The sequence below is a fragment of the Notolepis coatsorum genome (assembly GCF_963971535.1).
Source record: "Notolepis coatsorum genome assembly, chromosome: 6".
NCBI classification, from domain to species: domain Eukaryota; kingdom Metazoa; phylum Chordata; class Actinopteri; order Aulopiformes; family Paralepididae; genus Notolepis; species Notolepis coatsorum.
Genome location: NC_140170.1, coordinates 180,103,529 through 180,128,028, shown reverse-complemented (window position 1 = coordinate 180,128,028; position 24,500 = coordinate 180,103,529). Strand labels below are relative to the sequence as shown.

The 24,500-nt window shown below is 47.0% G+C and overlaps 2 protein-coding genes across 2 annotated transcripts in view; one reads left to right on the top strand and one right to left on the bottom strand.

Moving 5' to 3' along the window:
* Positions 1 to 24,500, top strand: part of LOC311229835 (histone H1-like) — a gene marked incomplete at both ends in the record, with an annotated part of 105,714 nt that overhangs the window by 6,872 nt on the left and 74,342 nt on the right. The window lies entirely within an intron of this gene.
* Positions 1,675 to 1,986, bottom strand: LOC311231054 (histone H4; the record flags this gene model as incomplete). Its single annotated transcript, XM_084317524.1, has 1 exon — positions 1,675 to 1,986. One exon carries the CDS (start codon positions 1,984 to 1,986, stop codon positions 1,675 to 1,677), a length of 312 nt encoding a protein of 103 aa, XP_084173650.1.

Below are 24,500 nucleotides of genomic sequence, written 5' to 3'. Positions count from 1 at the left end.
TTTTTGTATCCAATTTGTATGGATTAATTTAGGAGTGAAATCACCACTCGCAAGCTTGCCCCCAGATATTATTTTAAACTCGCACGGACAAAATTAGGGCGCAATTTGCGATCATCTCATCGCAGTGTACAGCCCTGTACGGGAGGCTGCAATTCTAAACTGGCCACCGTAAATGGCCAACCCCCCCCCACCCCCTCCTAATAGACAGTCTCCTCCCCTCCGTATATATTATCTCCCCACCGTATGTATATCTCTCTCCCACCCCCTCCTACAGTCTCCTCCCCACCGTATGTATATTTCTCTCCCACCCACCCACCCCCTCCTAATGTACAGTCTCCTCCCCATGATATGTATATACTGTCAGGATCTATGGGTAACAGTACTGTATATTTGCATATCATATATGTCACAAATGTAACAGTACTATGTACCTGTATGTCATGTATGTCCCTATGCCATAAATGTCATGTATGTTGTGTAATGTCATAAATGTCACTATGAATTGAAAATGGGGGACCCTGATGTAAACAAGACAAACGTCTTTCTCTGGTCTGCATACCCTTAACAATTGTATGTATTGAGCCGTACTGTATTGTACCCATTCTGCAATCTGTTAAATAAAGTTTTCATTCATTAACTATTTCACTTGAGGATGCTGCGATGTAAAAGTTATACACAGAGTGGTACAGAGGTAGACGAGTTGCAGGTGTGTAAAAACTGAATGCTGTGTGCAGCAAATACAATATTTCCACCCCTGAAAATACGCTGTATCTTCTATTTATTAAGTTCCTATTACTGCATATTCTGCACAGCAGTGACAATTCTGATATTCTATTTGTGATCCTTGCCTCATTGCATTTAATTAAACATCACCTACAGTCTCATCACAGAAGGAAGTTATACTTGTTTTACCAGATAGAAAACCAATGGGTGAGACTATAATACAGTATATTACTACAAGGTCGCAAATAGACCTGATTCAGAATATTTCAACCAAATATTGACTTTATTTTCTGCCGTCGAATCAATACCTTCATTAATTTACATAAACACATAGGAAGGCTCCTAAAGTCCCGTGGCCTCTAATGAGATCCTTGAAAAGACACACCTTTTAAAAACTAATTGAACACACGCACTATGCACACACGCTTATATGTAAGACACTTTCTGTAAATCATTTACTATTTTATTTAATCTGATTTTATGTTATCTTACCCATTGTTACCATTCTTGTATGCATTGTTGGGTCTGAGCTCGAAACACAATTGTCATTAGCTGCAATGCCCCTGTATTGTAGTGTATTTGACAAAAATAACTTTAACTTGAATTTGAGATCCAGTTCTGTCGTCCGTTTACAGTATTGCTCAGACCAGTGTCAAAAGAGCTAGTATCTTAAATGCATTTATATGTTCATATCAAATAGCCATCCCTCATAACTAGGCTACTTCTCTTCTCAGGCTTAAGACGTTTTTAATGATCTGTATGCAATTTTCACGTCCTGTACAAGTCATACTATATAGATACGTATATAATTGTGCATTGTCCAAGGCGTACATATCTAGCAGCTAAGGAGGAATCTTATTCTGAGACGCAACATGGAATCGACTCAATTCTAGTAAGATGTGTGTGGCTCTGAAAAGAGCCTTTGGGTCTTGGGATAGTTTGGATTGAAGTTTAGCCGCCGAAGCCGTACAGAGTGCGTCCCTGTCTCTTCAGAGCATAGACCACATCCATGGCTGTGACGGTCTTCCTCTTGGCGTGTTCGGTGTAGGTGACGGCATCACGGATCACGTTCTCCAGGAAGACCTTCAGCACACCACGAGTTTCCTCGTAGATCAGACCAGAGATGCGCTTCACTCCTCCGCGGCGCGCCAGGCGACGGATGGCGGGTTTGGTGATTCCCTGGATGTTGTCACGGAGAACTTTACGGTGACGCTTGGCGCCTCCTTTTCCGAGTCCCTTTCCTCCCTTTCCACGACCAGACATTTTCTTCTGGGGATGAGTTCCAAACAAATGAAAAGAAGTGATGACAAGCAAAGGCAAAGGCCTCTGAATATAAATACTGTCTGAGGACGTAAAAGAAGACTGAGAGGCGGCGTCATGCTGGGCGTGGTCAAAAGCTGCAGCCCATAATAACCCCCCTTCTCACACACTTAGTTTTGACCGTAGGACTGGTGTCACGTGATCATTCGTTCATGAGTTCCTCGTGGCAGCTGGGTTCACATGGTTGCACTTATTCAATTTATCTATCCAAAGCACCTCAAAGGCGCTAAAAACAAAATTACAAACATCTCAAAACAAACTGGTCAGACTACTGCTTGACCTTACTCCTAGAACCCACCTCACCCCTGCCCACTTTGACAACCTAGGATGGCTTAGAGTAGACGACAGAGTACAACACCTTGCAATGGGCCTGGTCTACAAGATACACTACACGACCAAGGTACCCATGTACATGTCAAAATACTTCCCAAAGGTCAGTGAATACCACGATCACAACACCAGAGGGAGCTCCACAAATCATGTTAAACCCAGATTCGGCTCAAATAAGGGACTAAACACGTTTCGCAATTATGCCACATCAATGTGGAACGCCCTACCCAAAGCCGTAAAGGAATGTGGATCACTACCCACTTTCAAAACCTCTCTCAAGGGACACCTACGGGAGACTGCAATTCAACACTGGCCCCTGTAAATATCCTAACCCAACCCCCTCCAATGTACAGTCATTTACCTAGTATGGTTTTGTCAATAGTTCAATGTACAATTTTGTTTGTTTGTACAGTGTCTCCTCCCCCCCCCCCTCAATGTACAGTATTACTTGTTTATACAGTGTGCCCCCCGGCCCCCCCCCCCCCCAACCACCTCCAATGTAAATTACCCAGTATGGTTGTCAATATCCAATATGTACCCAACCCCCCCCACACAACCTCCTCCAATGTACAGTTTCTACGTCAAATGTATATACTCCCTTTTCTTGACTCCTTCTGTATCACAAACAGTACTGTATTTGCAAATCTGGTATGTCATGAATGTATAGATGTAGCAGTACTGACTATCTGTATGTCATGTATGTCATATATGTCCTGATGAATTGAAAATGGGGGACCCTGATGTAAACAAGACGAAAGTCTTTCTCTGGTCTGCATCCCCTTAACAATTGTGTGTATTGAGCTGTACTGTATTGTACCCATTCTACAATCTGTTAATAAAGTTTTCAATCAATCAATCAATCCCAAACTGTGGTGCGCGCACCCTAGGTGGTGCGTGACATGAAAAGACTAATGGCGTTATTTTACTAATAAATATATATAATATACATTATTTCAAATGGGGATTTCCACTGTGTAAATCATGAAATTCAAGAAATGTTTTAATAAAAAACGTACGTTTGAATAATAATAATAATAAACAATGTCTCGGGTGAGGTGCGCTTCGTCTGTGCTGATGCGCTCCGCTCTGCCTGGAGTCTCCTCAGGTCTCCTAATATGCGGGCTTAACAGCGGGCCGATGACAGTAGCGAGCGCAAGCCAGTGCACATAATAACTTCCTGCCAAAACTGACTTGAGTGAGGTCAGTGAGCGCGAAAGATAGAGTCAGGTAAAATATAATAATCACTTTGAGACGTGGTGGTTAGCAGCCTGGTAGGCCATCATGATGATGATCCAGATCCACAACCGTCGGCGGTAACGGTAAATTATCTCGGGACTGAGCATCCCAAACAAATGGTTTTACAACCATACCCTGCCAGCATTTTTAGCGGTAGGAAACGGTCATTTGTAGCAATGTGGTTCCAAAACAGAGACATTAACTTTCGGCGCCTCCACCGCAATGTGCGAGAACTCGTTCTCAACGCTACGGAACGTTTTTTCGGATCACAGACGGACAATGCTCCACAGACGAAAGGCCCAATTGGTTCAGCTGGCGTTTGAGAAGGACCTCACGCAAAAATGTACCACGGAATGGAAGGACACTGTTCTGAGGAGATTCAGTGCCACGACCCGCCGCCTACAACTCTTTTAATCTGCAAGTCATATACACTGTTATTATTAATAATAATTGAATGTAAAGCCCAGCCTCAGGCTTATTATTTCATACTGTTTCATTTAAGCTGCCCTGCCCCTTGGCCCTTGTCAGTATTAATAATACGAAAACGAAATACGTGATCTTTCACTTATTAATGAATGTAAAGCCCAGCCTCGGGCTTATTTCATATTTGTGTGTGCGCAAGATGCCAGTGTGTTTGTGAGTCTTGTGACGTGACGTGCGAGAGAGAAAGAGAGAGAGAGAGAGACTTATAAGAGACTTATCTCTTATGCCTGCAGTGCACTCATGTTTTGAAATGCGTGTTGGTTTGCGGGAAATGCGTTTTCTGAAGCCTATTTTATGCCCCCCCGAAATTACAATATGCCCTCCGTTAAATTCGTTCTGACGCCAACACTGGGGGTGCGCGAGCTAGGTCGGGAGGTGACAGGGGGTGCGCGGCCAAAAAAGTTTGGGAACCGCTGATCTATCCCATTAGTTTGCCCCAGATTCTTGTCTGGGGTCCATTTTGGTTGGTCTGCATGCTTTCTCGGTTTCCAAAATGGTTGGTCATTGTGGTCTGGTACTGTCCATGGTTCTGAAATAGCGCCATTTAGATTCATAGTGCCTACAAGTAGTTCAAGTTTGCTTTTATTTGTCATGTATAAAGTACATGTACATTACAGTGTATGCTTGGTTCTTTATGAGCCCCTGAGAATGTGCTTCAAGCAGTAAGATAAAAAGTAAGTAAAAGAGGAATAAAGACCCAACACTATACAGATGCTAACACTTTACAAAAATGCTAAATGCAAAGATGAGGTATGGATGTAGTGCAAATCTTTATTAAATAGATCAAATATGGTGTAGTGATAAAGTGTTCAAAGTGTCTAAAGTGAGTGCTTGTATAGTTTATTTCTTAAACCCAGATTCGGCTCAAACAAGGGACTAAACACATTTCGCAATTATGCCACATCAATGTGGAACGCCATACCCACAGCTGTAAAGGAATGTGAATCACTACCCACATTCAAAACCACTCTCAAAGAGCACCTACGGTAGACTGCAATTCTAAACTGGCCCCTGTAAATGTCCTAACCCAACCCCCTCTAATGTACAGAAAATGTCCTAACCCAATAATACACGAGACCCTCTTCTTAGGACCAAGTAAGGTTTCGTCGATAATCCAATGTACAGTTACCCCCCCCCCCCCCCCCCCACCAACCTCCTATGTACAGTCCCCCCCCCCCCCCCACCTACCCAACCCCCCCCCCCCACCCCACCTCATCCAATGTACAGTTTCATCGTCAAATGTATATAGGGGAGAGTGGGGTGAGAAGTGCCAATTTTTACTTAAAGTGCCTTTAAAGCAAGGTGATACAGTAATGCCCCCAACTAAAATATGTACATATAGTTTAGGATGTTGTGCATCCCTGGGGACAATCACTTTGGATCTTAAATAAACTGTTTCAGAAATATAGCTTTAGAAAAAAAAAGTGGTTTTGTGGCACAACTTGCCCCCGGTGCGGGGTAAGTTGTGCCATTAGAGAGAATACACTGGGGTAAATTGATAATTTAAAGTAAAACAGATTATTATTATTATTATTATTATTATTATTATTATTATTATTATTTTAATCTCAAAAGCGGTAAAAGCATCCTGCAGATCTTCATCTCCTTTCCAACCTGACGTATAGTCTTCCCCTGTTGCACCTCCTGCTCTTTCCAACTTCTCAAGAGGAGTTGAAACCCTGTCTGTCTTCCGTTTGTATCTGTGTGGCATGATGGATTTTGGTCTAAAATTAAGAATATCACATCGTTTTAGTGATCAAATGTAAGAATGCAATGTACAATAACAATAAAATACAATAAAGTAATATATATATATAGTTAATAATTATAAGTTGGGGCAACTTAACAAAGAGAATATCTGGCACAACTTAGCCCAGGCCATTTGGCACAATTCACCCCAAGCCTACCATTTTGAAAAAAATGCATCCCCCAGCTGTTTTGAGCTAGCATCATGCTAACTGTATAGACTCATGGTGTCGCTTACTAAAGCACTAAAACATGTGTGAACTGTTTTCAAAGTTGTCTATAATTGTTCAAACACAGCAATAAAAAAAACTTGATCATACAATTTTTACTTTGGAGGGAAAACCATGTTTTTTTAACTTAAATGTGCTTAATGTGCTTAAATGTGTCTCCCTTCTTTGCAGGTTGAGTGAAATGGATGCCTCTTCAAAAATATGTTGTCACATGACCAACTTCTTCTATGGTTTTCTAGATACCAGGGGTGGCACTGCTTGCCCCTTGGCACTGCTTAGCCCCACTCTCCCCTACTCTCTTTTTTAAACTCTTTTTGTATCACAAACAGGACTGTATTTGTAAATCTGGTGTCATAAATGTATAGATGTAGCAGTACTGTCTATCTGTATGTCATGTGTGTCATATATGTTATGATGAATTGAAAATGGGGGACCCTGATGTAAACAAGACGAAAGTCTTTCTCTGGTCTCCATCCCCTTAACAATCGTGTGTATTGAGCTGTACTGTACTGTACCCATTCTGCAATCTGTTAATACAATTTGCAATCAATCAAGTAATTCGGCCACCACATTGTTCGGGTGTAATGCCGGTGGATATGGTGCAATATTGCCCTAAATTATTCTCTCATAATTGAAGTACGCAGTTACATCATTGGGCCACAAGATGGCCCCGTTGTATGACTGAAGTAATGGTTCAGTTTTGTCAGCATTTTTCTGTAGTGTAGTTTCAGTTATGGCATACTGCTACTGTCTTTCATGGATCAACAATAATTTTAACATTCGCTTTAGTCTGTGTTACAACCCCAGTAAGTCAAGGGGAAGGGGTAACTAGCATAAAAGATGATTGTGTTGTAACCTGGGATAAATTAACCAAAGAAAAAATAAACCAATGCCAACAACAAATGAGGTGAAAGAAAGTGATATTGTGCAATTGATATTTAGTGTTTACAATAAACCAAAGACGGACTAGATGCACAACAATGGAAATGGTGGGTTCTGGAGGCACACTACCGGGGTGGGGGGGGGGGGGGGGGGGGGGGGGGGGCTTGAATGATGCCAAAGGAATGAACAGAGTATTGATTGATTGATTTTTTTTATCCACTTTTTCTCCTCCTGTTTTTCTGTGATTTTCTCCCATCCCAATTTAGTCGTTATGCCAATTCCCCCCTCCCCTTCCTGGTCGTTGCTTGCATGTGCCCCCCACTGGTCGGTCTAGGGAGCCCTGAAGTCCAGCAGATGCTTCCTCCGAGACATAGAAGAAAGCCAGCAGCATCTTTTCACCTGCCAGCGCGGTCTCTCATTGGTGAGGTGTAACGCATGGGAGGTCACACTACCCTCACCATCTCCTTCCCTCGCTGTGCAGGTGCCCTGACCGACCTGTAGGAGTCGCTGTTTACAACAACCAGAATACCACCCCACCGGCTTCCCTCCCGCTGACTCTGCCAATTGAGCCAGAATGATGGCTGGCCAAGCCGGAGGCAACGCTGACAGCCGGATTCGATACCAGTGTATCTTGCGTTGGTGACGAGCGCTTAGACCGCTGCGCCACCCAGCCGCCTATTGATTGATTGATTGAAAACTTTAATTACCAGATTGCAGAATGGGTACAGTACAGTACAGCTCAATACACACAACTGTTAAGGGGATGCAGACCAGAGAAATACTTTCGTCTTGTTTACATCAGGGTCCCGCATTTTCAATTCATAATGACATTTATGACATACACAACATACAGATATAATAATCTAATCTAATCATTAATCTAATCATGACATTTATGACATACATGACATACAGATATACAGTACTGTAGGGCTGACCCCCATTAGTCGAATAGTCGACTAATCGACCGAAAGGAGCCTTAGTCGACTGGCAACCTCTTAGTTGAATGCAAAAAAGAAATATATATTATAATAAAAAAATTTCCCCATTCTTTCCAAAAGAAAAGAGCCCTAGAAGCCTGGCTAACGCGAATGGTGCGCATACCAGCGAGGCTAACTGCATAAGAAAACAGGCACAGAGGCACTGAAAGAGGATTTCACCCATCTAATGAACACACTAGACTAGACAAATATCAAGATGTATCCATCAGTGGACCAATTGCATGCTTTCGCAGAGGACAAGAAGCCTTCCGTCGACTCCTTCAGACAGCACCCCCACAGCCCAAATGGAATGATAAAAAAAAATAATAATAAGGAAGGGTACAACTCTATCAGCTGAGTAACAATGTTCATCAAAGTGTTGAGTGCATGACAGTAAGGTAATTTTATTTAATTTTTTCAGATTTTGATTGGAGAAGTGTGTCTTTAGTCGATGGCAAAAGATTGGTCGGGCTTCGGCTGTCCTAACTGTGGTGGGAGGTTCGATCCACCATTGTGGGGCAAGGACCGATAATAGGCGGCTTCTCTTTGATGACCCTCCCGGAGCTCGGATAGGAGTGGGGCTGACGCGGCCAGAAGATGCAGAGCGTAGAGGGCTTGAGGGTGTGTAGTTAGAGACCATTGACTGGAGGTAGGCGGGAGCCATTCCCTTTGCAATGGGGAGCCAGTGCAGGTCTCTAAGAAGTGGGGTGACATGGGCTGACTTCGGTAGGTTTGAGATCAGGCGGGCCGCTGCGTTCTGGATGAGTTGAAGAGGCTTGGTGGCAGTGGTCGGAAGGCCAGCAAGCAGTGCGTTGCAGTAGCCGAGGCGGGAGATGACTGTTGATTGGACGAGGAGTTGGGTGGCTTCTTTTGTCAGGAATAGGCGGATCCGTCTGACGTTGCTCATTCATTCATTCACCTACATTCATGTTAACTACTGAGTTAGTCTTCTATTCATTCATGTTAACTACCGAGTTAGTCTTCTATTCATTCATGTTAACTATGAGTTAGTCTTATATTCATTCATGTTAACTAGTGTCGTGGAAATATTATCATGTCATTATGGATCTGTGTTGTTTTATCATGTCATACAGCTTGAGTTTCAGTCCGACCAGATTTACTGGTTAATGTGTGTATGTCTCTTTAAGATTACTCTATCATTTTCTCAGTCATAACGAAGTTGCTGTTTCTACCAGCCATAGAGCCATGACCCAAGGTCATGGGAACTGTAAGATGGAGCGCTGTTTTCCTTCCAGGCTTAGCCATAACATAGTCGTATTATTAATTTCTCTAACCAGCCATTTTGTTTTCTTCTACGTCATTTCATGTATTCAATTGTATGTCTGACCAAGCCTCTGGGTCAGTCCCCTGTCAGACGCTAGTGGGTAAACATGTCTGTCTCTGGCGGGTGACTGGCCTGGCAGCGTGGCCACGCTGTCATGAACTTTCTATATTTGAATAAACCTTCTTATTATTATAAATAATGACTCAGAATGATTAATGTAAGCGGCTCATCGTTTGTCCTTTAATAATTCCCATTACAGATGCCGACGAGACTCTTAGAGACGTTGTTTTTTGTTGTCATGACTTAGGGAATCTGCCCTGCTCGTTGGAGCTGATCGAGGTACTATAGAATGTCCTAACTTCAAGCCTGGAGTGGACCCTTTCTACCGTTTAGTGTGTAACTGTCTATGATGTGTGGTAATGGGCAAATATTTTTTAAGCGTGGTTGAGAGAAAAAAAAAAAAAAAAGGGGAAAGAAAGGGAGATTTCAGCCAGCCACTCATATCTCTCTTTTGTCTTTTTTTTCCCACGTACACCTATGTATACCCCTCTCCTTTGTAGTTTCTCAGGGGGGGGTCCTCCGTCTCTGTGCCAAACAAGTGACCGCTGGGCCCTACTGACCACTGCCTCAGTGAGAGGAAGCTGTTCCCGGAGAAGCATATACCTATCAGCCTGCTCTAGCCTGCAGCTGGCCTACTACTCTAGCCTGCAGCGGGCCTACTACTCTAGCCTGCAGCGGGCCTACTACTCTAGCCTGCAGCTGGTCTACTGCTCTGGCCTGCAGCTGGACACGACGACGCAGCTATGAGCTACATCAGACACTGCCCAACAGCTGACCACAGCTGGGACAAGCACTGGCCGAATCATTGGTCGAAGACAACTGATTAAGAGACAGTTCAATCCTAACTGTCCAGGTGGTTGACGTAGGGGAGGCCTCACACACGGAAGGGCATCGAGGTCAGGGTCCAGACAAAGCAGCAAAATGTTATCCTCTACATCAAGACAGTTAGCCTGTTTTCAGTTTTCAGTTGTGAAAACGAACCAGGGGCAGTGCGAGAGAACAGAACCATCGGCAACGACGAGGGAACCATCGGACTGGGTCGGCCCGGGGGTGTTTGGTGCGAGGAGAGGGGGGACCTGCCTGAGATTCAACAACTGATTAAGAGGCAAGTCTGACCCACATCACATTACATTATCTCGGAAATATTGAGTAACGATATGAAAGAATGGAGATGTTTGTTTGCAAATTGTAGTTTTGTTTTGGCTATCTCCCGGCCTCTGTGAGATTGCAGTCACGTGTTCTTGCTGTAATCTGTTTTCGCTCTACTGAAAGGGTTTTGTGAGAATGTTTTTGTTTTGAATAAGGGGAATTATTATTCTGCAAGATACTCTCCTGTTTTTCTTTTGTGATTTCAATTTTTCAGCTTGGTGGGGGGAGAAGTATGGCCTTGACAAAACCAGAGACTGGACACTGTACCCTTGAGTCCTCCAACCACCGTCTGGGCATTTGCAAAGAGACGCTAATGATGGTTGCTGTTATGACAACTTCTCTTTTGCACGTGACACAGGGTCTATGCAGAGGACCTTTTGTTTTTTAGATAATAAAAATAGTTTTTGCTGGGTTATTATAATCTGTGTTTGAATGATAATATTTTTTGTTGTCTTTATGAAATGATAATGATTGTGATTAATAATTATCAAGAGGAGGGAACTGTCGTGGAAATATTATCATGTCATTATGGATCTGTGTTGTTTTATCATGTCATACAGCTTGAGTTTCAGTCCGACCAGATTTACTGGTTAATGTGTGTATGTCTCTTTAAGATTACTCTATCATTTTCTCAGTCATAACGAAGTTGCTGTTTCTACCAGCCATAGAGCCATGACCCAAGGTCATGGGAACTGTAAGATGGAGCGCTGTTTTCCTTCCAGGCTTAGCCATAACATAGTCGTATTATTAATTTCTCTAACCAGCCATTTTGTTTTCTTCTACGTCATTTCATGTATTCAATTGTATGTCTGACCAAGCCTCTGGGTCAGTCCCCTGTCAGACGCTAGTGGGTAAACATGTCTGTCTCTGGCGGGTGACTGGCCTGGCAGCGTGGCCACGCTGTCATGAACTTTCTTTATTTGAATAAACCTTCTTATTATTATAAATAATGACTCAGAATGATTAATGTAAGCGGCTCATCGTTTGTCCTTTAATAATTCCCATTAAACTAGTTAGTTAGTCTTCTATTCATTCATGTTAACTACTGAGTTAGTCTTCTATTCATTCATGTTAACTACTGAGTTAATCTTCTATTCATTCATGTTAACTACTGAGTTCATCTTCTATTCATTCATGTTTCAAATGCCACATAAAATATCTACAAACAAAACTGTCCAAATATGTTGGCTTATTCTGTAAAATACGTCATTTTCTTCCCTTGCCTGCCCTTCTCACGCTATATAAAACCTTGTATGAACCCCTCATTAACTATTGTAACGTCATATGGTGCAATTCTTACCCCAGCCATCTCAAGAAACTTGAAAGCTTACAAAAGAAAATACTACGAGTAGTGTCATGGTCCGGGTATAAAGCGCCCTCACGCCCTTTGTTCCATCGCTTTTGTTAGATGTTCCGATAATCCCAGTGAGTGATGGATAGACGATAGTGTCCTGCGTTGTGTACTTTTTTAATGATCCCTCTGGTGTGCTCACGGAAACATCTGATAATCCCAGGCAGAATGAACACCTCACACGATTCAGTTGACAATCATCAAGGAGAACTTTATTCAACCAGACAGGGTAGTTTTACAGGAATAAAGTGGTCTTCCTTGACATACGCAGCAGCTTGTGATAAGGTCCAGTGATTTAAAGTTCATTTGATAAAGTCCGTTAATAAAAGTCCAATTGATCAGCTCCTCATAATCGCTCTCTCTCTCTCTCTCTTTCCGTTATTTCTCAACTGAAGATGAATCACCCCCCCCCCCCCACCTCCTCCTGCTCCATCCTTATCTTAGGAATGCTGTTGTGACTGCTAGGCACCGGGTCGCCTAGCGACCTGCTCCAGTCTTGCCCTACTTACACTATCTGAAGAGAGGGGTCACACCTCTTCTCTGCCATGCAGAGAGTAACTGTTTTGCTCATCAACATTAATTCATATTATAATCACAGACGAATCACCACAATTCTTCAGTCCCTCCTTTTGATTCGACAGAACATATGTTCACTTGATTATACAGGATTAATTATTCCCCTAAATTATACCAGGGTTAATCAATAGATTCCCCCCCCCCCCTAGGCACCTTTCACTATCCTTACAGAGGTATCATTTCCATGGGCACCGAGGCCCCCTGTAAACGCCGTAACCGAGGCCCTGTTCCCCCCAACAAGACGCGCTGGATCAGGCAACGGACCAGACTGACAAACACCAGCACCACTGTCAGCACCAATACCATGGGCGCGGCCAACTGCATTAACATGGCTGACCATGAGCTCCCCGACAGCCACGCGAAAAAAGAGGACCCCCCAGAGCCAGAGGCCGGGGAAAATTGGGTCGCCATCTTCCGTATCAACTCTATCTGCTCCCTGAGGGGTTTGGAATTGTCTGGTATATAGAAACAACAGGTCGTGTTCAGGACCCGGCACAAACCTCCTGCCTTAGCATAGATCATGTCCAAACCCATCCGATTCTGCAAGGCCACCTGACGCATTTGCACCATTTCCTCATTGACCAGACCCAGAGCTGCCTGTGTTCGATTGGCTAAAGCCCCATAGGCTCCCGCCAACTTCCCCACATCCCATGTCAACAGCTCCACCCCCACCCCTGGTAACAAGAACATTAAGAGATCTTCCCCCACCCCGTGCTGTGTTACCAACCCCTCTATCGATCCTGACACCTCCTCCCTCCTATACCGATGACTGGAGTGCTGACTCGACTCGCTGGGGAGACCAACACCATGGATTCGCTCAACTGACTCCCAGGTCCGGTGCACGACCACTCCTGGGAGAACAAATGCCAGATAACAGGTGCCACTCCAGTCCTCCGGGAGGGACGTATATGCCGTCATTCCACAAACCCAGAACGCATTCTCCAAGGCGTGCAGGCCTCGGATACCTTTTGGTATACAGCGCGTGGTCTTCACACTACACGAACTCGTACCCACCTCCCTAGTCCCCCCCTGCCTGGACAGACAATAAAACCCCCGTGTGTTCTGCGCTAACGACACCGGCACCTGCTCTCCCGCCCATACCACCCCTGGATCATACTTGGCGTCTACCCCCAACCCCAGGCCCTCGGCTGGCCGAAGCATGGTGGAGACCACTGCCCGTTCCAACCCGGCCTCCGCTTTCTGAGAGAGTCGTACAACCTGATCTTGCATGGTAGAGGAGTTGAACGGGACAGCCATCTGTGGCACCCCTGTATGCTGAGATAAGGGTATCTGCATACAGACATAACATTCCTTGACGTTCACTGTGTCAGCCACTTGATGTGCCCACTGGAGGGCGCTGTTGTGCAACACTGGTTCCCCCAGTGCCACCAACACCACCAATAGACTCCCAAGGAAAACCCTCATGTTAACTCCCTGTAGTTGACGTGTAGAACGACCTCACCTCTCTAAATGGAAAACCCTGTCTCGTCCCCCCCCCCCCCGTTTTGTGGAAGGACCGGATAGCTCTATGTACCTCCTCACTCTAGAGCCTAACTGCACTCTCACGGTCTGGACCTTGATTGTCACTAAAGGGTTTATCAATCAACACACACGACACTCCACATGGTCGTTGACTCTGGTTATCTTCCCGTTCGATCTTCGGATGATCCCTGGATTGTCTCTGGATCGTGCCCTCCTGTGCCCCCCCCCCCCCCGGTCGCCGCCGTCTTCCACTTGGCCCAACCCGTCCACAGTCCGTAGGTCTCCGGACTCGTCTCCTCCAATGGTCTCGGCCCCGCCCGTCCACGGTCCGTAGGTCTGCCTGGACTCGTCTTCTTCAATGGTCCTGTGGACACAGAATGGAGGAACAGGGAGTCTCTTTCCGATGGGGAAAATCGGGAATTCTCACTCCCCCCCCCCCCCCCCCCCCGTCTCCGAGACCGTCTGATTGTCACATTGATCTTATATGGGTTTTAACTAATCATCTTTTTTTTTTTTTTTTTTTTTTTAATCACCCAAACACTAATAATATAGGTTTCAAATAATCACCCAAACACTAATAATATAGGTTTCTTAACTAATCATCAAAACATTTTTTTTTTTTTTTTTTTTTTAAATAATGATAAAATTAATAAGAAAAAAATAAGAAAATCACACCAAACAATAATCACACCAAACACACCATCATTCTACACTCCCCACTCTTTCCCCCTCCCCTCCTTTTTCTCAACACCTTTACCTGTCCTACCTCGGGGTCACCCCCGTCTTTATCTTCGTCCCACGGTTGACCCCCAGCGCGCGCCAGTTCTTTCTGGTGACCGTGTCTTCTCCTAACCACGCCCTCTATTGAGGTGTTGAAAAAAAAGGGGGGACCCAACCCCCTGACTCCACCCCTCCCATCTCCTAAAACTACATGTCGATGGTCGGTGTGTCGACTAGCTTACAATGACTCGCATGGATCCAATTGGGCCTCCCCGCCACCTTCACCGCACTATCGGTGATCAACAGAATCTGATACGGCCCCTCCCATTTAGCCTCCAACGGCCGACGCTCCACCCTTTGCACCATGACGAACTGACCCGGGACCAGTGCGTGTCCCCCCACCGGAACCGGTTCCCATGCAGCCCGGACCTGACGATAAGCTATCCCCACCGCTTCGCTCAGTTTCTCACAATACAGGATGAGTGCGTCACTCGCAAGATGAATGTCTGCTTTTCGCAAATCAATCGCCCCTGGAAGAGACATCGGCCTCCCACAGATGACCTCGAACGGGCTCAGCCCCGTCTCCTTGTTGTGGGTTGCCCGTATTGACCCCAGGACCAGATTCAACGCATCTGGCCAGGGGACCCCCTCTTGGTGATACTTGGTCAACCTCTCTTTAATCACACGGTTCATTCGTTCGACCTGTCCACTACTCTGCGGGCGATAGGCTGTGTGAAACTTCCACGTGATGCCCAGCATCCTGCACACCTCCGCACACACCTCCGCGGTGAAGGTCGTTCCCCGATCCGAATCGATTTGGACTGGAAGACCCCAACGCGGAATGATATGCTGAGTCAACACCTTCGCCACATGTTTTGCTGTTCCCCGCGCCGTCGGGAATGCCTCCACGTACCGGGAAAACCGATCAACAATCACCAGGACCTCTCTCAGGCCCCGACAGAGAGGCAACGTGATGTAGTCCATCTGCAGCCATCTGAAAGGCCCAGGAGGGGCCGGCGTTGTCAAACATGGCACCCTCACCCGTGCCCCCGGGTTGACCTTCATGCACGGTGAACAGTGACTGACCACATGCGCTGCTTCCCTGCGGAATTTAGGACTCCACCACACCCGATTGAAACGCTGAAGCACCTGTTCCGCCCCGACATGTCCAAACGAATGGATCTGGGTAGCTAAATAGGGGAGCAACCGCTCTGGCGCCACCATCCGGAGACCGTGACGCCACACCCCATCCGGGTGTAGTTTAGCCCCCTCCTCCATCCACGTCCACACCTCTTCCCGACCGCTCTCGGCCTGCATGGCCGTCACATCTTTGATTGTGTCCACGCAGTAGTCTCCTGCCTTCAACACCGCTACCACCAGCCCGGGCGGCAACGCCCCTCGTGCCGCCTTCTTGGCTGCCTCATCAGCCAACATGTTCCCCCGGCCCTCAGGAGTCTCCTCTGGCGAATGCCCCGGTATCTTGAGCACAACGACCTCTCTAGGAAGCCGGACTGCCTCAATCAACTGTTTCACCACATCCCCATTCCTGATGGGGGTCCCCACTGCGGAGAGAAAACCTCGTTGTTTCCACAACTCCGCAAAATCATTGACCACCCCATGTGCATACCGAGAGTCAACATGGATGTTTGCCGTTCGACCCCTTGCATACTTGCAGGCCTCCACCAGAGCATGGAGCTCCGCCTGTTGGGCCGAGGTACCGGCGGGCAACCCACCCGAAGCCACAACCTCAAACTCACTGGTGACCGCCCACCCTGCTTTACGAACACCCTCCTCCACCATTGAGGACCCATCGGTGAACAAGATTAACTCTGGATTTTCCAGAGGAGTACTCCGTCTCTGTTCCGCCTGCTCCATGGCCTCAACCACCCCGTGGCAATCATGTTCCCCCTCTCCCTCCTGTTCGGCGGGGACCAACATGGTCGCAGGATTTGTTATCGTCGCTCTCTCGATCACCACCCCCGGGGCCTCTAGCACCGCTAGCCATTTTCCCCACCGGGCAGCTGTGACTTGGGAGGCCCGGTTCATGGTCAACAACGTGTGCACCGCGTGTGGACACTTCACCACTATGGTCTGATCCAGCACCAACATCAACACTGTCTGCACTGCCAGGAATACCGCCTGTACCGCTCGGAAACAGGGGCCGAAACCCTGTGCCACGGGGTCTAGACAAGCGGAGTAATAACCCACCGGTCTTTGGCGGCCACCATGCTCCTGGGTCAACACAGCCGTCATGTACCCATCCTTCTCTGCCACGTACAAAACATAGGGTCTACCCGCGTCTGGGAGCCCCAAGGCCGGAGCCCTAACCAAAGCCCCTTTTAGGGCCTCAAACGCGGCTCTCTGTTCCTCGTTGAGTTCAACCCTCTCCCTGGGCCCCGGGCTTCCTTTCAACATCTCCGTGAGGGGCTTCGCGATCGTCGTATAACTATCCACCCATGCCCTGTTGTAGTTACACATTCCCAAGAAGGACCGCAAATCCCGAACCGTTTTGGGGACCGGCGTCTCCCGGATGGCCTTGGTGCGGTCTTGGGTGATCTCCCTCGTTCCCTGAGAGATCCTCTGACCCAGGTAGATCACCTGTTCCTGCATGATCTGGGCCTTAGAGAAACTCGCCTTATGACCTCGTGCCCGCAAATGGTCCAAGAGTACTCGGAGGTCCCTCTCATGCTCTGCCTCACTGGTACTAGCCAGCAAAATGTCGTCCACATAATGGACATAGGCGGACGTGATGGTCGGCGTCTCCAATAGGTGGCGCCGCAATGCCTGATGGTACACCGTAGGAGAGTTGTGGAGACCCATTGGTGTCCGGAGGAACTGGTACTGCTCTCCCTCGATGGTGAAAGCGAACCACGGTTGAACCTCCTTCGCCAGTGGCACACTATAGAAACCCTGTGTCATGTCAATCACTGAAAACCAACAGTTTTCTGGTTTCAAGGTCCCAAAGATTGTGGACATATCTGCCACCAATGGTGTCAACTTGTCGACGCTCTCGTTGGCCACTCGAAAATCCACAGTCAAACGCCACTCCCCTGTCGGCTTTAATACCGGCCAGGCAGGGCTGTTAGACGCGCTGGGGGCCTTCTTGATGACCCCCCGCTCCTCAAAGATTTTTAGAAGCGGCCGTATCCCATTGAGAGCCTCCACGCTCAGAGGATATTGTCTGGTACATGGCGGTGGTTTTCCCGTGAACCTCACAGGTTCCATGTCCAACAACCCACAGTCGTTTTTGTCCGCGGCCCATATTGCATGTTCTGCAACCTCCGCCTTCACCAGGCGTCTCAAACGCCAAATCATCTTTCCCCCTTGGAACTCGATGGAAGAGTCCAAGGCCATCAACACGTCCAACCCCAACAGCGGCTGGCACACCGGCCCCACCCACACCCGTGTGTGCAGGGTTTTGGGACCCACCTGCAAGGAGAACAGATTGGTCTGTCTCAAATAGATTCCCCCCCCCTCAGCTCCTCCTGCGCGCATCACAGTATCACTCAAAGACACCCCGGTACCAACCATGTCGGAACCCGGGACCGCTGTCAATTCCGCCCCGGTGTCTATTAAAAAGTCAATGTCCTTTTGTCCATTCATTGCTATGGTAACGTACAGGCCATCTCCCCGTTGGGTGACTGCAGCCTGAAGTGCGCGGAGCTGGGGAGGGATACTCAAAAATGGCCCGCCGCTGGTGGCGGTGGCGGTGGCGGTGTCTGAGTCGAAGCCCCCAGCAACACGTCTCGATCCGCCAGGGGGAGGGACATCAACCTCTGAAAATCCTGTAAATCCCGGAGGGTCAGGCCGGTCCCCAGAGGGAGGGACGTGGCCCCCGTGACCACGGCTGGCTGTGCCCTGGCTATTGCGGGTGGTCCTCGGGATCTAGGGCGGCGGCCCACGTCACACTCGCGTGCTAAATGGCCCATCCTCCCACAGTTGTAGCACGACCCCCACTCCCAGCGGGACCCCTCTGGCCTCGCCCTCCCACGCCCCGGCCAACCCTCAAAACCCCTCTCCCAACTGGGCCCCTCTGGGCCCACCCCCCGTGGCCCCACCCGACCGTCCGGACAGGTGGCGGCATCCGGATTTCCGGTCAACACTCGAACCTTGGGCTCTGCAGCATCCTTCATGATCTGCAGATCTCTGTCTAACCTACACAGTGACTCCACTATGGCTCCATAGCCTGCCCGCCCCCAGGTGGGAGTGGACATGATTAAACCGTTTTGCAGCCGAGGTGCCACGGCTGCCACAAACGTTTGAGTCAACACTGGGCACTGTTTCTCCCCGATATTAGCTTCTGTAATATCATCTATGCCACTAAACCTCACAAAAGCGACCCTGAATCTGTCTTCGAACTCAATGAAAGACTCGGCCTCTCCTTGGCGACAGGCCAAGATCTGGGTCCAGTCCGCATTGACCCGGGAGAGTTTAGCTATCCATTCCCTGACTGCATCCCAACCTGCGTTGAGGTCCTGCCCCTCCTCTCCCAGTGCCTCGTTGATAACCCCGGTCAGATCCTGTCTCTCTCTTGTGGAGAGACGATGACTGAGAATGGCCAGGGCATCCCATGGGTGAAGGGAGTAAATCCCTCTTAATTTATTCAATTCATCCCATGCCCCCAGGCCAGCGGTGCGGGGATGACGCACCTTCTCACACCACCTCTCAATATATTCTGGTTTGGCCGGAACATAAGAGGTGTGCACTACTCGCTCTCCAGCTACAGTCTTGGGCCGATGTATCTTTAAAGGCCGCAAACTTTTGGGGTGTGAAGTGGAAGGTCCCTCTCCTTCCTCTGATTCACCACTACTATCCTCAAAGATATCCACGCCCCCAGAGGGAGCCAGATCTCTCCCCTGCCTCCCACCAGCCCCCTGCACCAACCCGCGTTCACCACTGGAGGGAGCCGGAGATCCACCCATTGCCCCTCTTTCACCCGGCTCTACCGTCTGGGGAGGCACGCTTGTCCTCCCAGCCCCATTCTTGTGGTGACGAATGGTTTCCGCCTGTCTCTCAACCTCCTGCTGTAATCTCAGCAGATTCCCAGCCTGCGTTTGTCTGATGTCATCCAGGGCGCGAACCTTCTGCTTCTCAGATTTCAAGAGACGATCTGCTTCAAGACGCGCGACCTCAACCATATTGCGTCGCGCCTGGCCCAAAATCACAATGGCCCATATCAATTTATCCTGAGCCTCCGAGAGACGAGTGAATTTTCCCCAGGCCTTCCTAATGTCGTTTAATTTCCAATTTCCTCTCTCATCTGGCACTACCTGGTATTTGGACACGATCGTCCCCACCACTGTTTCCAAAGCCATTTTCTCATGAATATATTTGGTCACACTCTCTTTGATGGCCTGTATCGACACATCCGGGGGAGCTACCCCCCCTTTCTCTCGCGTAGTTTTTTGTTTTTGGTCTTGCATGACTTCACAAGTGCGATCCAAAACTATGTCTAGAGTGGGAAATAAAATTAAAAGAAGAATACTCTTATCCAAAAAAAAGAAAACCACACTGCACCAGCAAAAACCGCAGTTGCCGATGACTTATTAGAAAAACTCTTACATACAACAGAGCTGTCCGTCGCCCTATACCCTACGGGGCTGTCTCCGTCGCCCTGGAGCTGTACGTTGCTCTATACCCTACGGGGCTGTCCGTCGCCCTGGAGCTGTCACGTCGCTCTATACCCTACGGGGCTGTCTACCGTCGCCCTGGAGCTGTCACCGTCGCTCTATACCCTACGGGGCTGTCTACCGTCGCCCTGGAGCTGTCCACGTCGCTCTATACTACACACGGGGCTGTCTACGTCGCCTCCCGTCTCGTTAAACTCAACCAAAAATAACAAGGAAAACCTCTGTCTTCACAAACTTCAACATTCATCAAGTCTTATGATCACAATGGGTTATTTATTTTACGTGTGCTTGTTCACAATGCTTATCTTTGTGTTGGCATGTGAGATTAAGCCCATAAATCAGCTTACGTTTAGAATTCTGGCTTCCTCCCACGCAGCAACATCCGGCTCACGGCTCCAAGTTTGTTAGATGTTCCGATAATCCCAGTGAGTGATGGATAGACGATAGTGTCCTGCGTTGTGTACTTTTTTAATGATCCCTCTGGTGTGCTCACGGAAACATCTGATAATCCCAGGCAGAATGAACACCTCACACGATTCAGTTGACAATCATCAAGGAGAACTTTATTCAACCAGACAGGGTAGTTTTACAGGAATAAAGTGGTCTTCCTTGACATACGCAGCAGCTTGTGATAAGGTCCAGTGATTTAAAGTTCATTTGATAAAGTCCGTTAATAAAAGTCCAATTGATCAGCTCCTCATAATCGCTCTCTCTCTCTCTCTCTTTCCGTTATTTCTCAACTGAAGATGAATCACCCCCCCCCCCCCCACCTCCTCCTGCTCCATCCTTATCTTAGGAATGCTGTTGTGACTGCTAGGCACCGGGTCGCCTAGCGACCTGCTCCAGTCTTGCCCTACTTACACTATCTGAAGAGAGGGGTCACACCTCTTCTCTGCCATGCAGAGAGTAACTATTTTGCTCATCAACATTAATTCATATTATAATCACAGACGAATCACCACAATTCTTCACTTTGGTCTCCTGAGGCTCGCTGAGTTTAACATACACCAAAACGCATCAATTATGTATCAAGGTGTCAACAACATGAATCACAGACTGTCTGAGCTTGTCCCAGTCTGCCGTCCACTGCACATCCACAACACAAGAAATAGGGATCTTATATTCGGCAAGAGGAGACAACTCAAATGTGCTAGCCTAAGCATAGCATGCAGGGGCCCATAGATCTGGAACGAGCTTGACGAGAGTCTGAAACTGTCTAAATATAGCTCAGCGTTCAACACCATAGTCCCCACCAGACTGGTGGACAAGCTGATCAAGCTGGGTCTGAGCTCCGCTCTGAGCGCCTGGATACTGGACTTTCTGAGTGAAAGGCCCCAGGCTGTCAGGGCGGGGGGTCAGACCTCCAACACCATCACCCTGAGTATCGGGTCCCCCCAGGGCTGTGTCCTGAGCCCCCTGCTGTATTAACTATACACACATGATTGTGTGGCCAAGTTCAGCTCCAACTTCATAGTGAAGTTTGCGGACGACACAGTGGTGCTGGGGCTGATCTCTGACAACGACAAGAAGGCCTACCGGCCAAAGGTTGAGGTACTGGAACACTGGTGCCAGGACAACAGCATGCTCCTGAACATTGGTAAAACCAAGGAGCTGATCATGGATTTTAGGAGAACACAGCAGGGGACACACACACCACTGAGGATAAACAGGGCTACAGTGGACAGGGTGAGCAGCTTCAAGTACCTGGGGGTCCACATCTCAGAGGATCTGACATGGACAACACACATAGACTCAGTCGTAAAGAAGGCGAAGCAGCGCATCTACCACCTGAGACAGTTAAGGAAGTTCAGAGTATCGGGGAAGATACTCCAGTCCTTCTACTCCGGAGCTGTAGAGAGCATCTTGACTGGAAACATCACTGCCTGGTATGGAAACAGCACGGCACTGCAAGAAGGCCCTACAGAGAGTGGTGCGCTCAGCTGAGCGTACTACGGGTATTGCACTACCACCCCTGCAGGTCTTATATAACAAGAGGTGCAAATCCAGAGCCTGCAGAATAATGAAAGACCCTCACCACCCCAACAACAGCCTGTTCAAGCTGCTGCGGTCAGGCAAACGCCTGCGAACACCAACAACTAGGACAGAGAGACTTCGGCTCAGCTTCTTCCCCCAGGCCATCAGAGTCTTGAACACTGAACTCTCCACACACAAGCACACATGAGCACACACACAACACACACACACACACTGTATACACTCACACACTAGCAGTCACTTTAACATGAACACACACACACACACACACACCATTGAATAATTTTAAATGAAAGAAATAAACAAAATGGGGGGGGTATTAAATCCTATCTATTAATCCGGTTTCTTTCAAATACAGTATTAACTGACTGTATATTATAGCTGTATTTCCCAGTAAACTCCCTATATTAAAACTAAGCTTGACTTTCTGAATGGCTGATTTCAGTAACTTTCTGTGTTCCTCATACTTATTGCATTCCAGTAACACATGCTGAACAGATTCCGGGTTATTGCAGTGTGCACAAATGCCAGTTGGGTGTTTCCCTATCCTATAAAGTGTGTCATTCAATCCAGTGTGACCTATCCTGAGACGGGTAATGACTGTCTCTTCTTTCCGGTTCCTGCCCATCCTACTTGCTATTCCAACTTTCTTCTGAATATTGTACAAATGTCTTCCTGTTTCATTTCTGTTCCAGCTTTCTTGCCATAATTCCTGCATGTGTGTTTTGATGATTGATTTGACCGCAGATTTACTAAGTGGGATATCCATTTCTATTGTTTGTGACTTAAGTGATTGTTTAGCTAATAAATGTGCATTTTCATTTCCTTCTACCCATACATGGGCAGGCACCCAAACGAAGCCAACAGGCATACCTCTACTATATATTTCATAAATTAAATGATTAATCTTAAAAACAATATAGCAGTATTATGTAGCCAGTCCTGGTAGATGATTGGCTGGATGGTGGGTAAACCGTTGTTCAGGAGCCAATGGCTGATGGATGACTACCCATAGTGTTATCTCTGCACTGACTCAGTTTAACCCTTTCACTTCCACACTACATAAGGTTAACCCTTTACTACCACACTACAGAAGGTTAACCTTTCACTGCCACACTACAGAATGTTAACCCTTTACTATCACACTACCGACGGTTACCGTCGGTAATAATAATAATAATAATAATGATACACTTTATTTGTATAGCACCTTTCATACAGAAACTGCAGCTCAAAGTGCTTCACAACAGAAAAAAGACAGGCATAAAATGAGCACATAAAGTGCAGACATATAAAATCACAGTTTTTTACATTAGGATCTAACCTCCCAACAGGCCACCTTGTTTATGGTTTGATTCAGTTTTAAATAGACAATAATAAAAAGAGTAAGATAAAATAGACAGAGTAAAATAGTGCAATAGTGCAGTGCAATACAATTGTAGAATAGAATAGATAAAAAAAATAAAAATTATAATACAGTGCAATAATAGAATAGTAGAATAGAATAGATAGTAAAATTATGCAATAGAATGGACAGAGTAAAATAGTGCTACAGTACAATCAACAGCGGGGTGTATTAGAAGGCTATGGTGAAGAGGTACGTTTTTAGCTTATTTTTTAAAATATCAAGAGATCTAGCTTCCCTAATGTCCATAGGTAGTGTGTTCCATAACTTTGGTGCATAGTTTGCAAAGGCGGTAGTGCGATAGTAAAGGGTTAACCTTCTGTAGTGTGGCAGTGAAAGGGTTAACCATCTGTATTCATCATTTATAGGCCGCATGGATCTCACAGTAGCTTCTGTGCAAACAGCTGTTGGCAGTCGTTTTTCAAGTCAAAATAGTGACCACATAGTATTATTAATGTTAGTTTGATTCAGAAATCGTTATGTAAGGGAGCCCAGTGTGGGTCCTGAGTCCCCTACCTTGGGAAAGCCTGCTCTTGAGTTTTTGTTGCTGTAGTTCTACATCATAAGCACTAGAGGGCAGAACAGTACTGTTTTCATTGACAGGCATGGTGATCAAATATACTAGTGCCAGTTTAATAATGCAAAGAAAACCATATAAACCTTTTTTGACACCATGTCTTGAGGTCAGATATGTTATTTTGTTCAGTTTGTGCGTGAGCATGCACATGTTTCTGTCTGAGTGAGTGAGTGAGTGAGTGAGTGAGTGAGTGAGTGAGTGAGTGAGTGAGTGAGTGAGTGAGTGAGTGTGTGTGTTTGTGTGTTTGTTTCTGTCTGAGTGATGGGGGCAATTTGTCATGATTTTGGGGCTATACAAATACATTTGATTTGATTTAGGTTAGATTCAAATGTATTGTCAT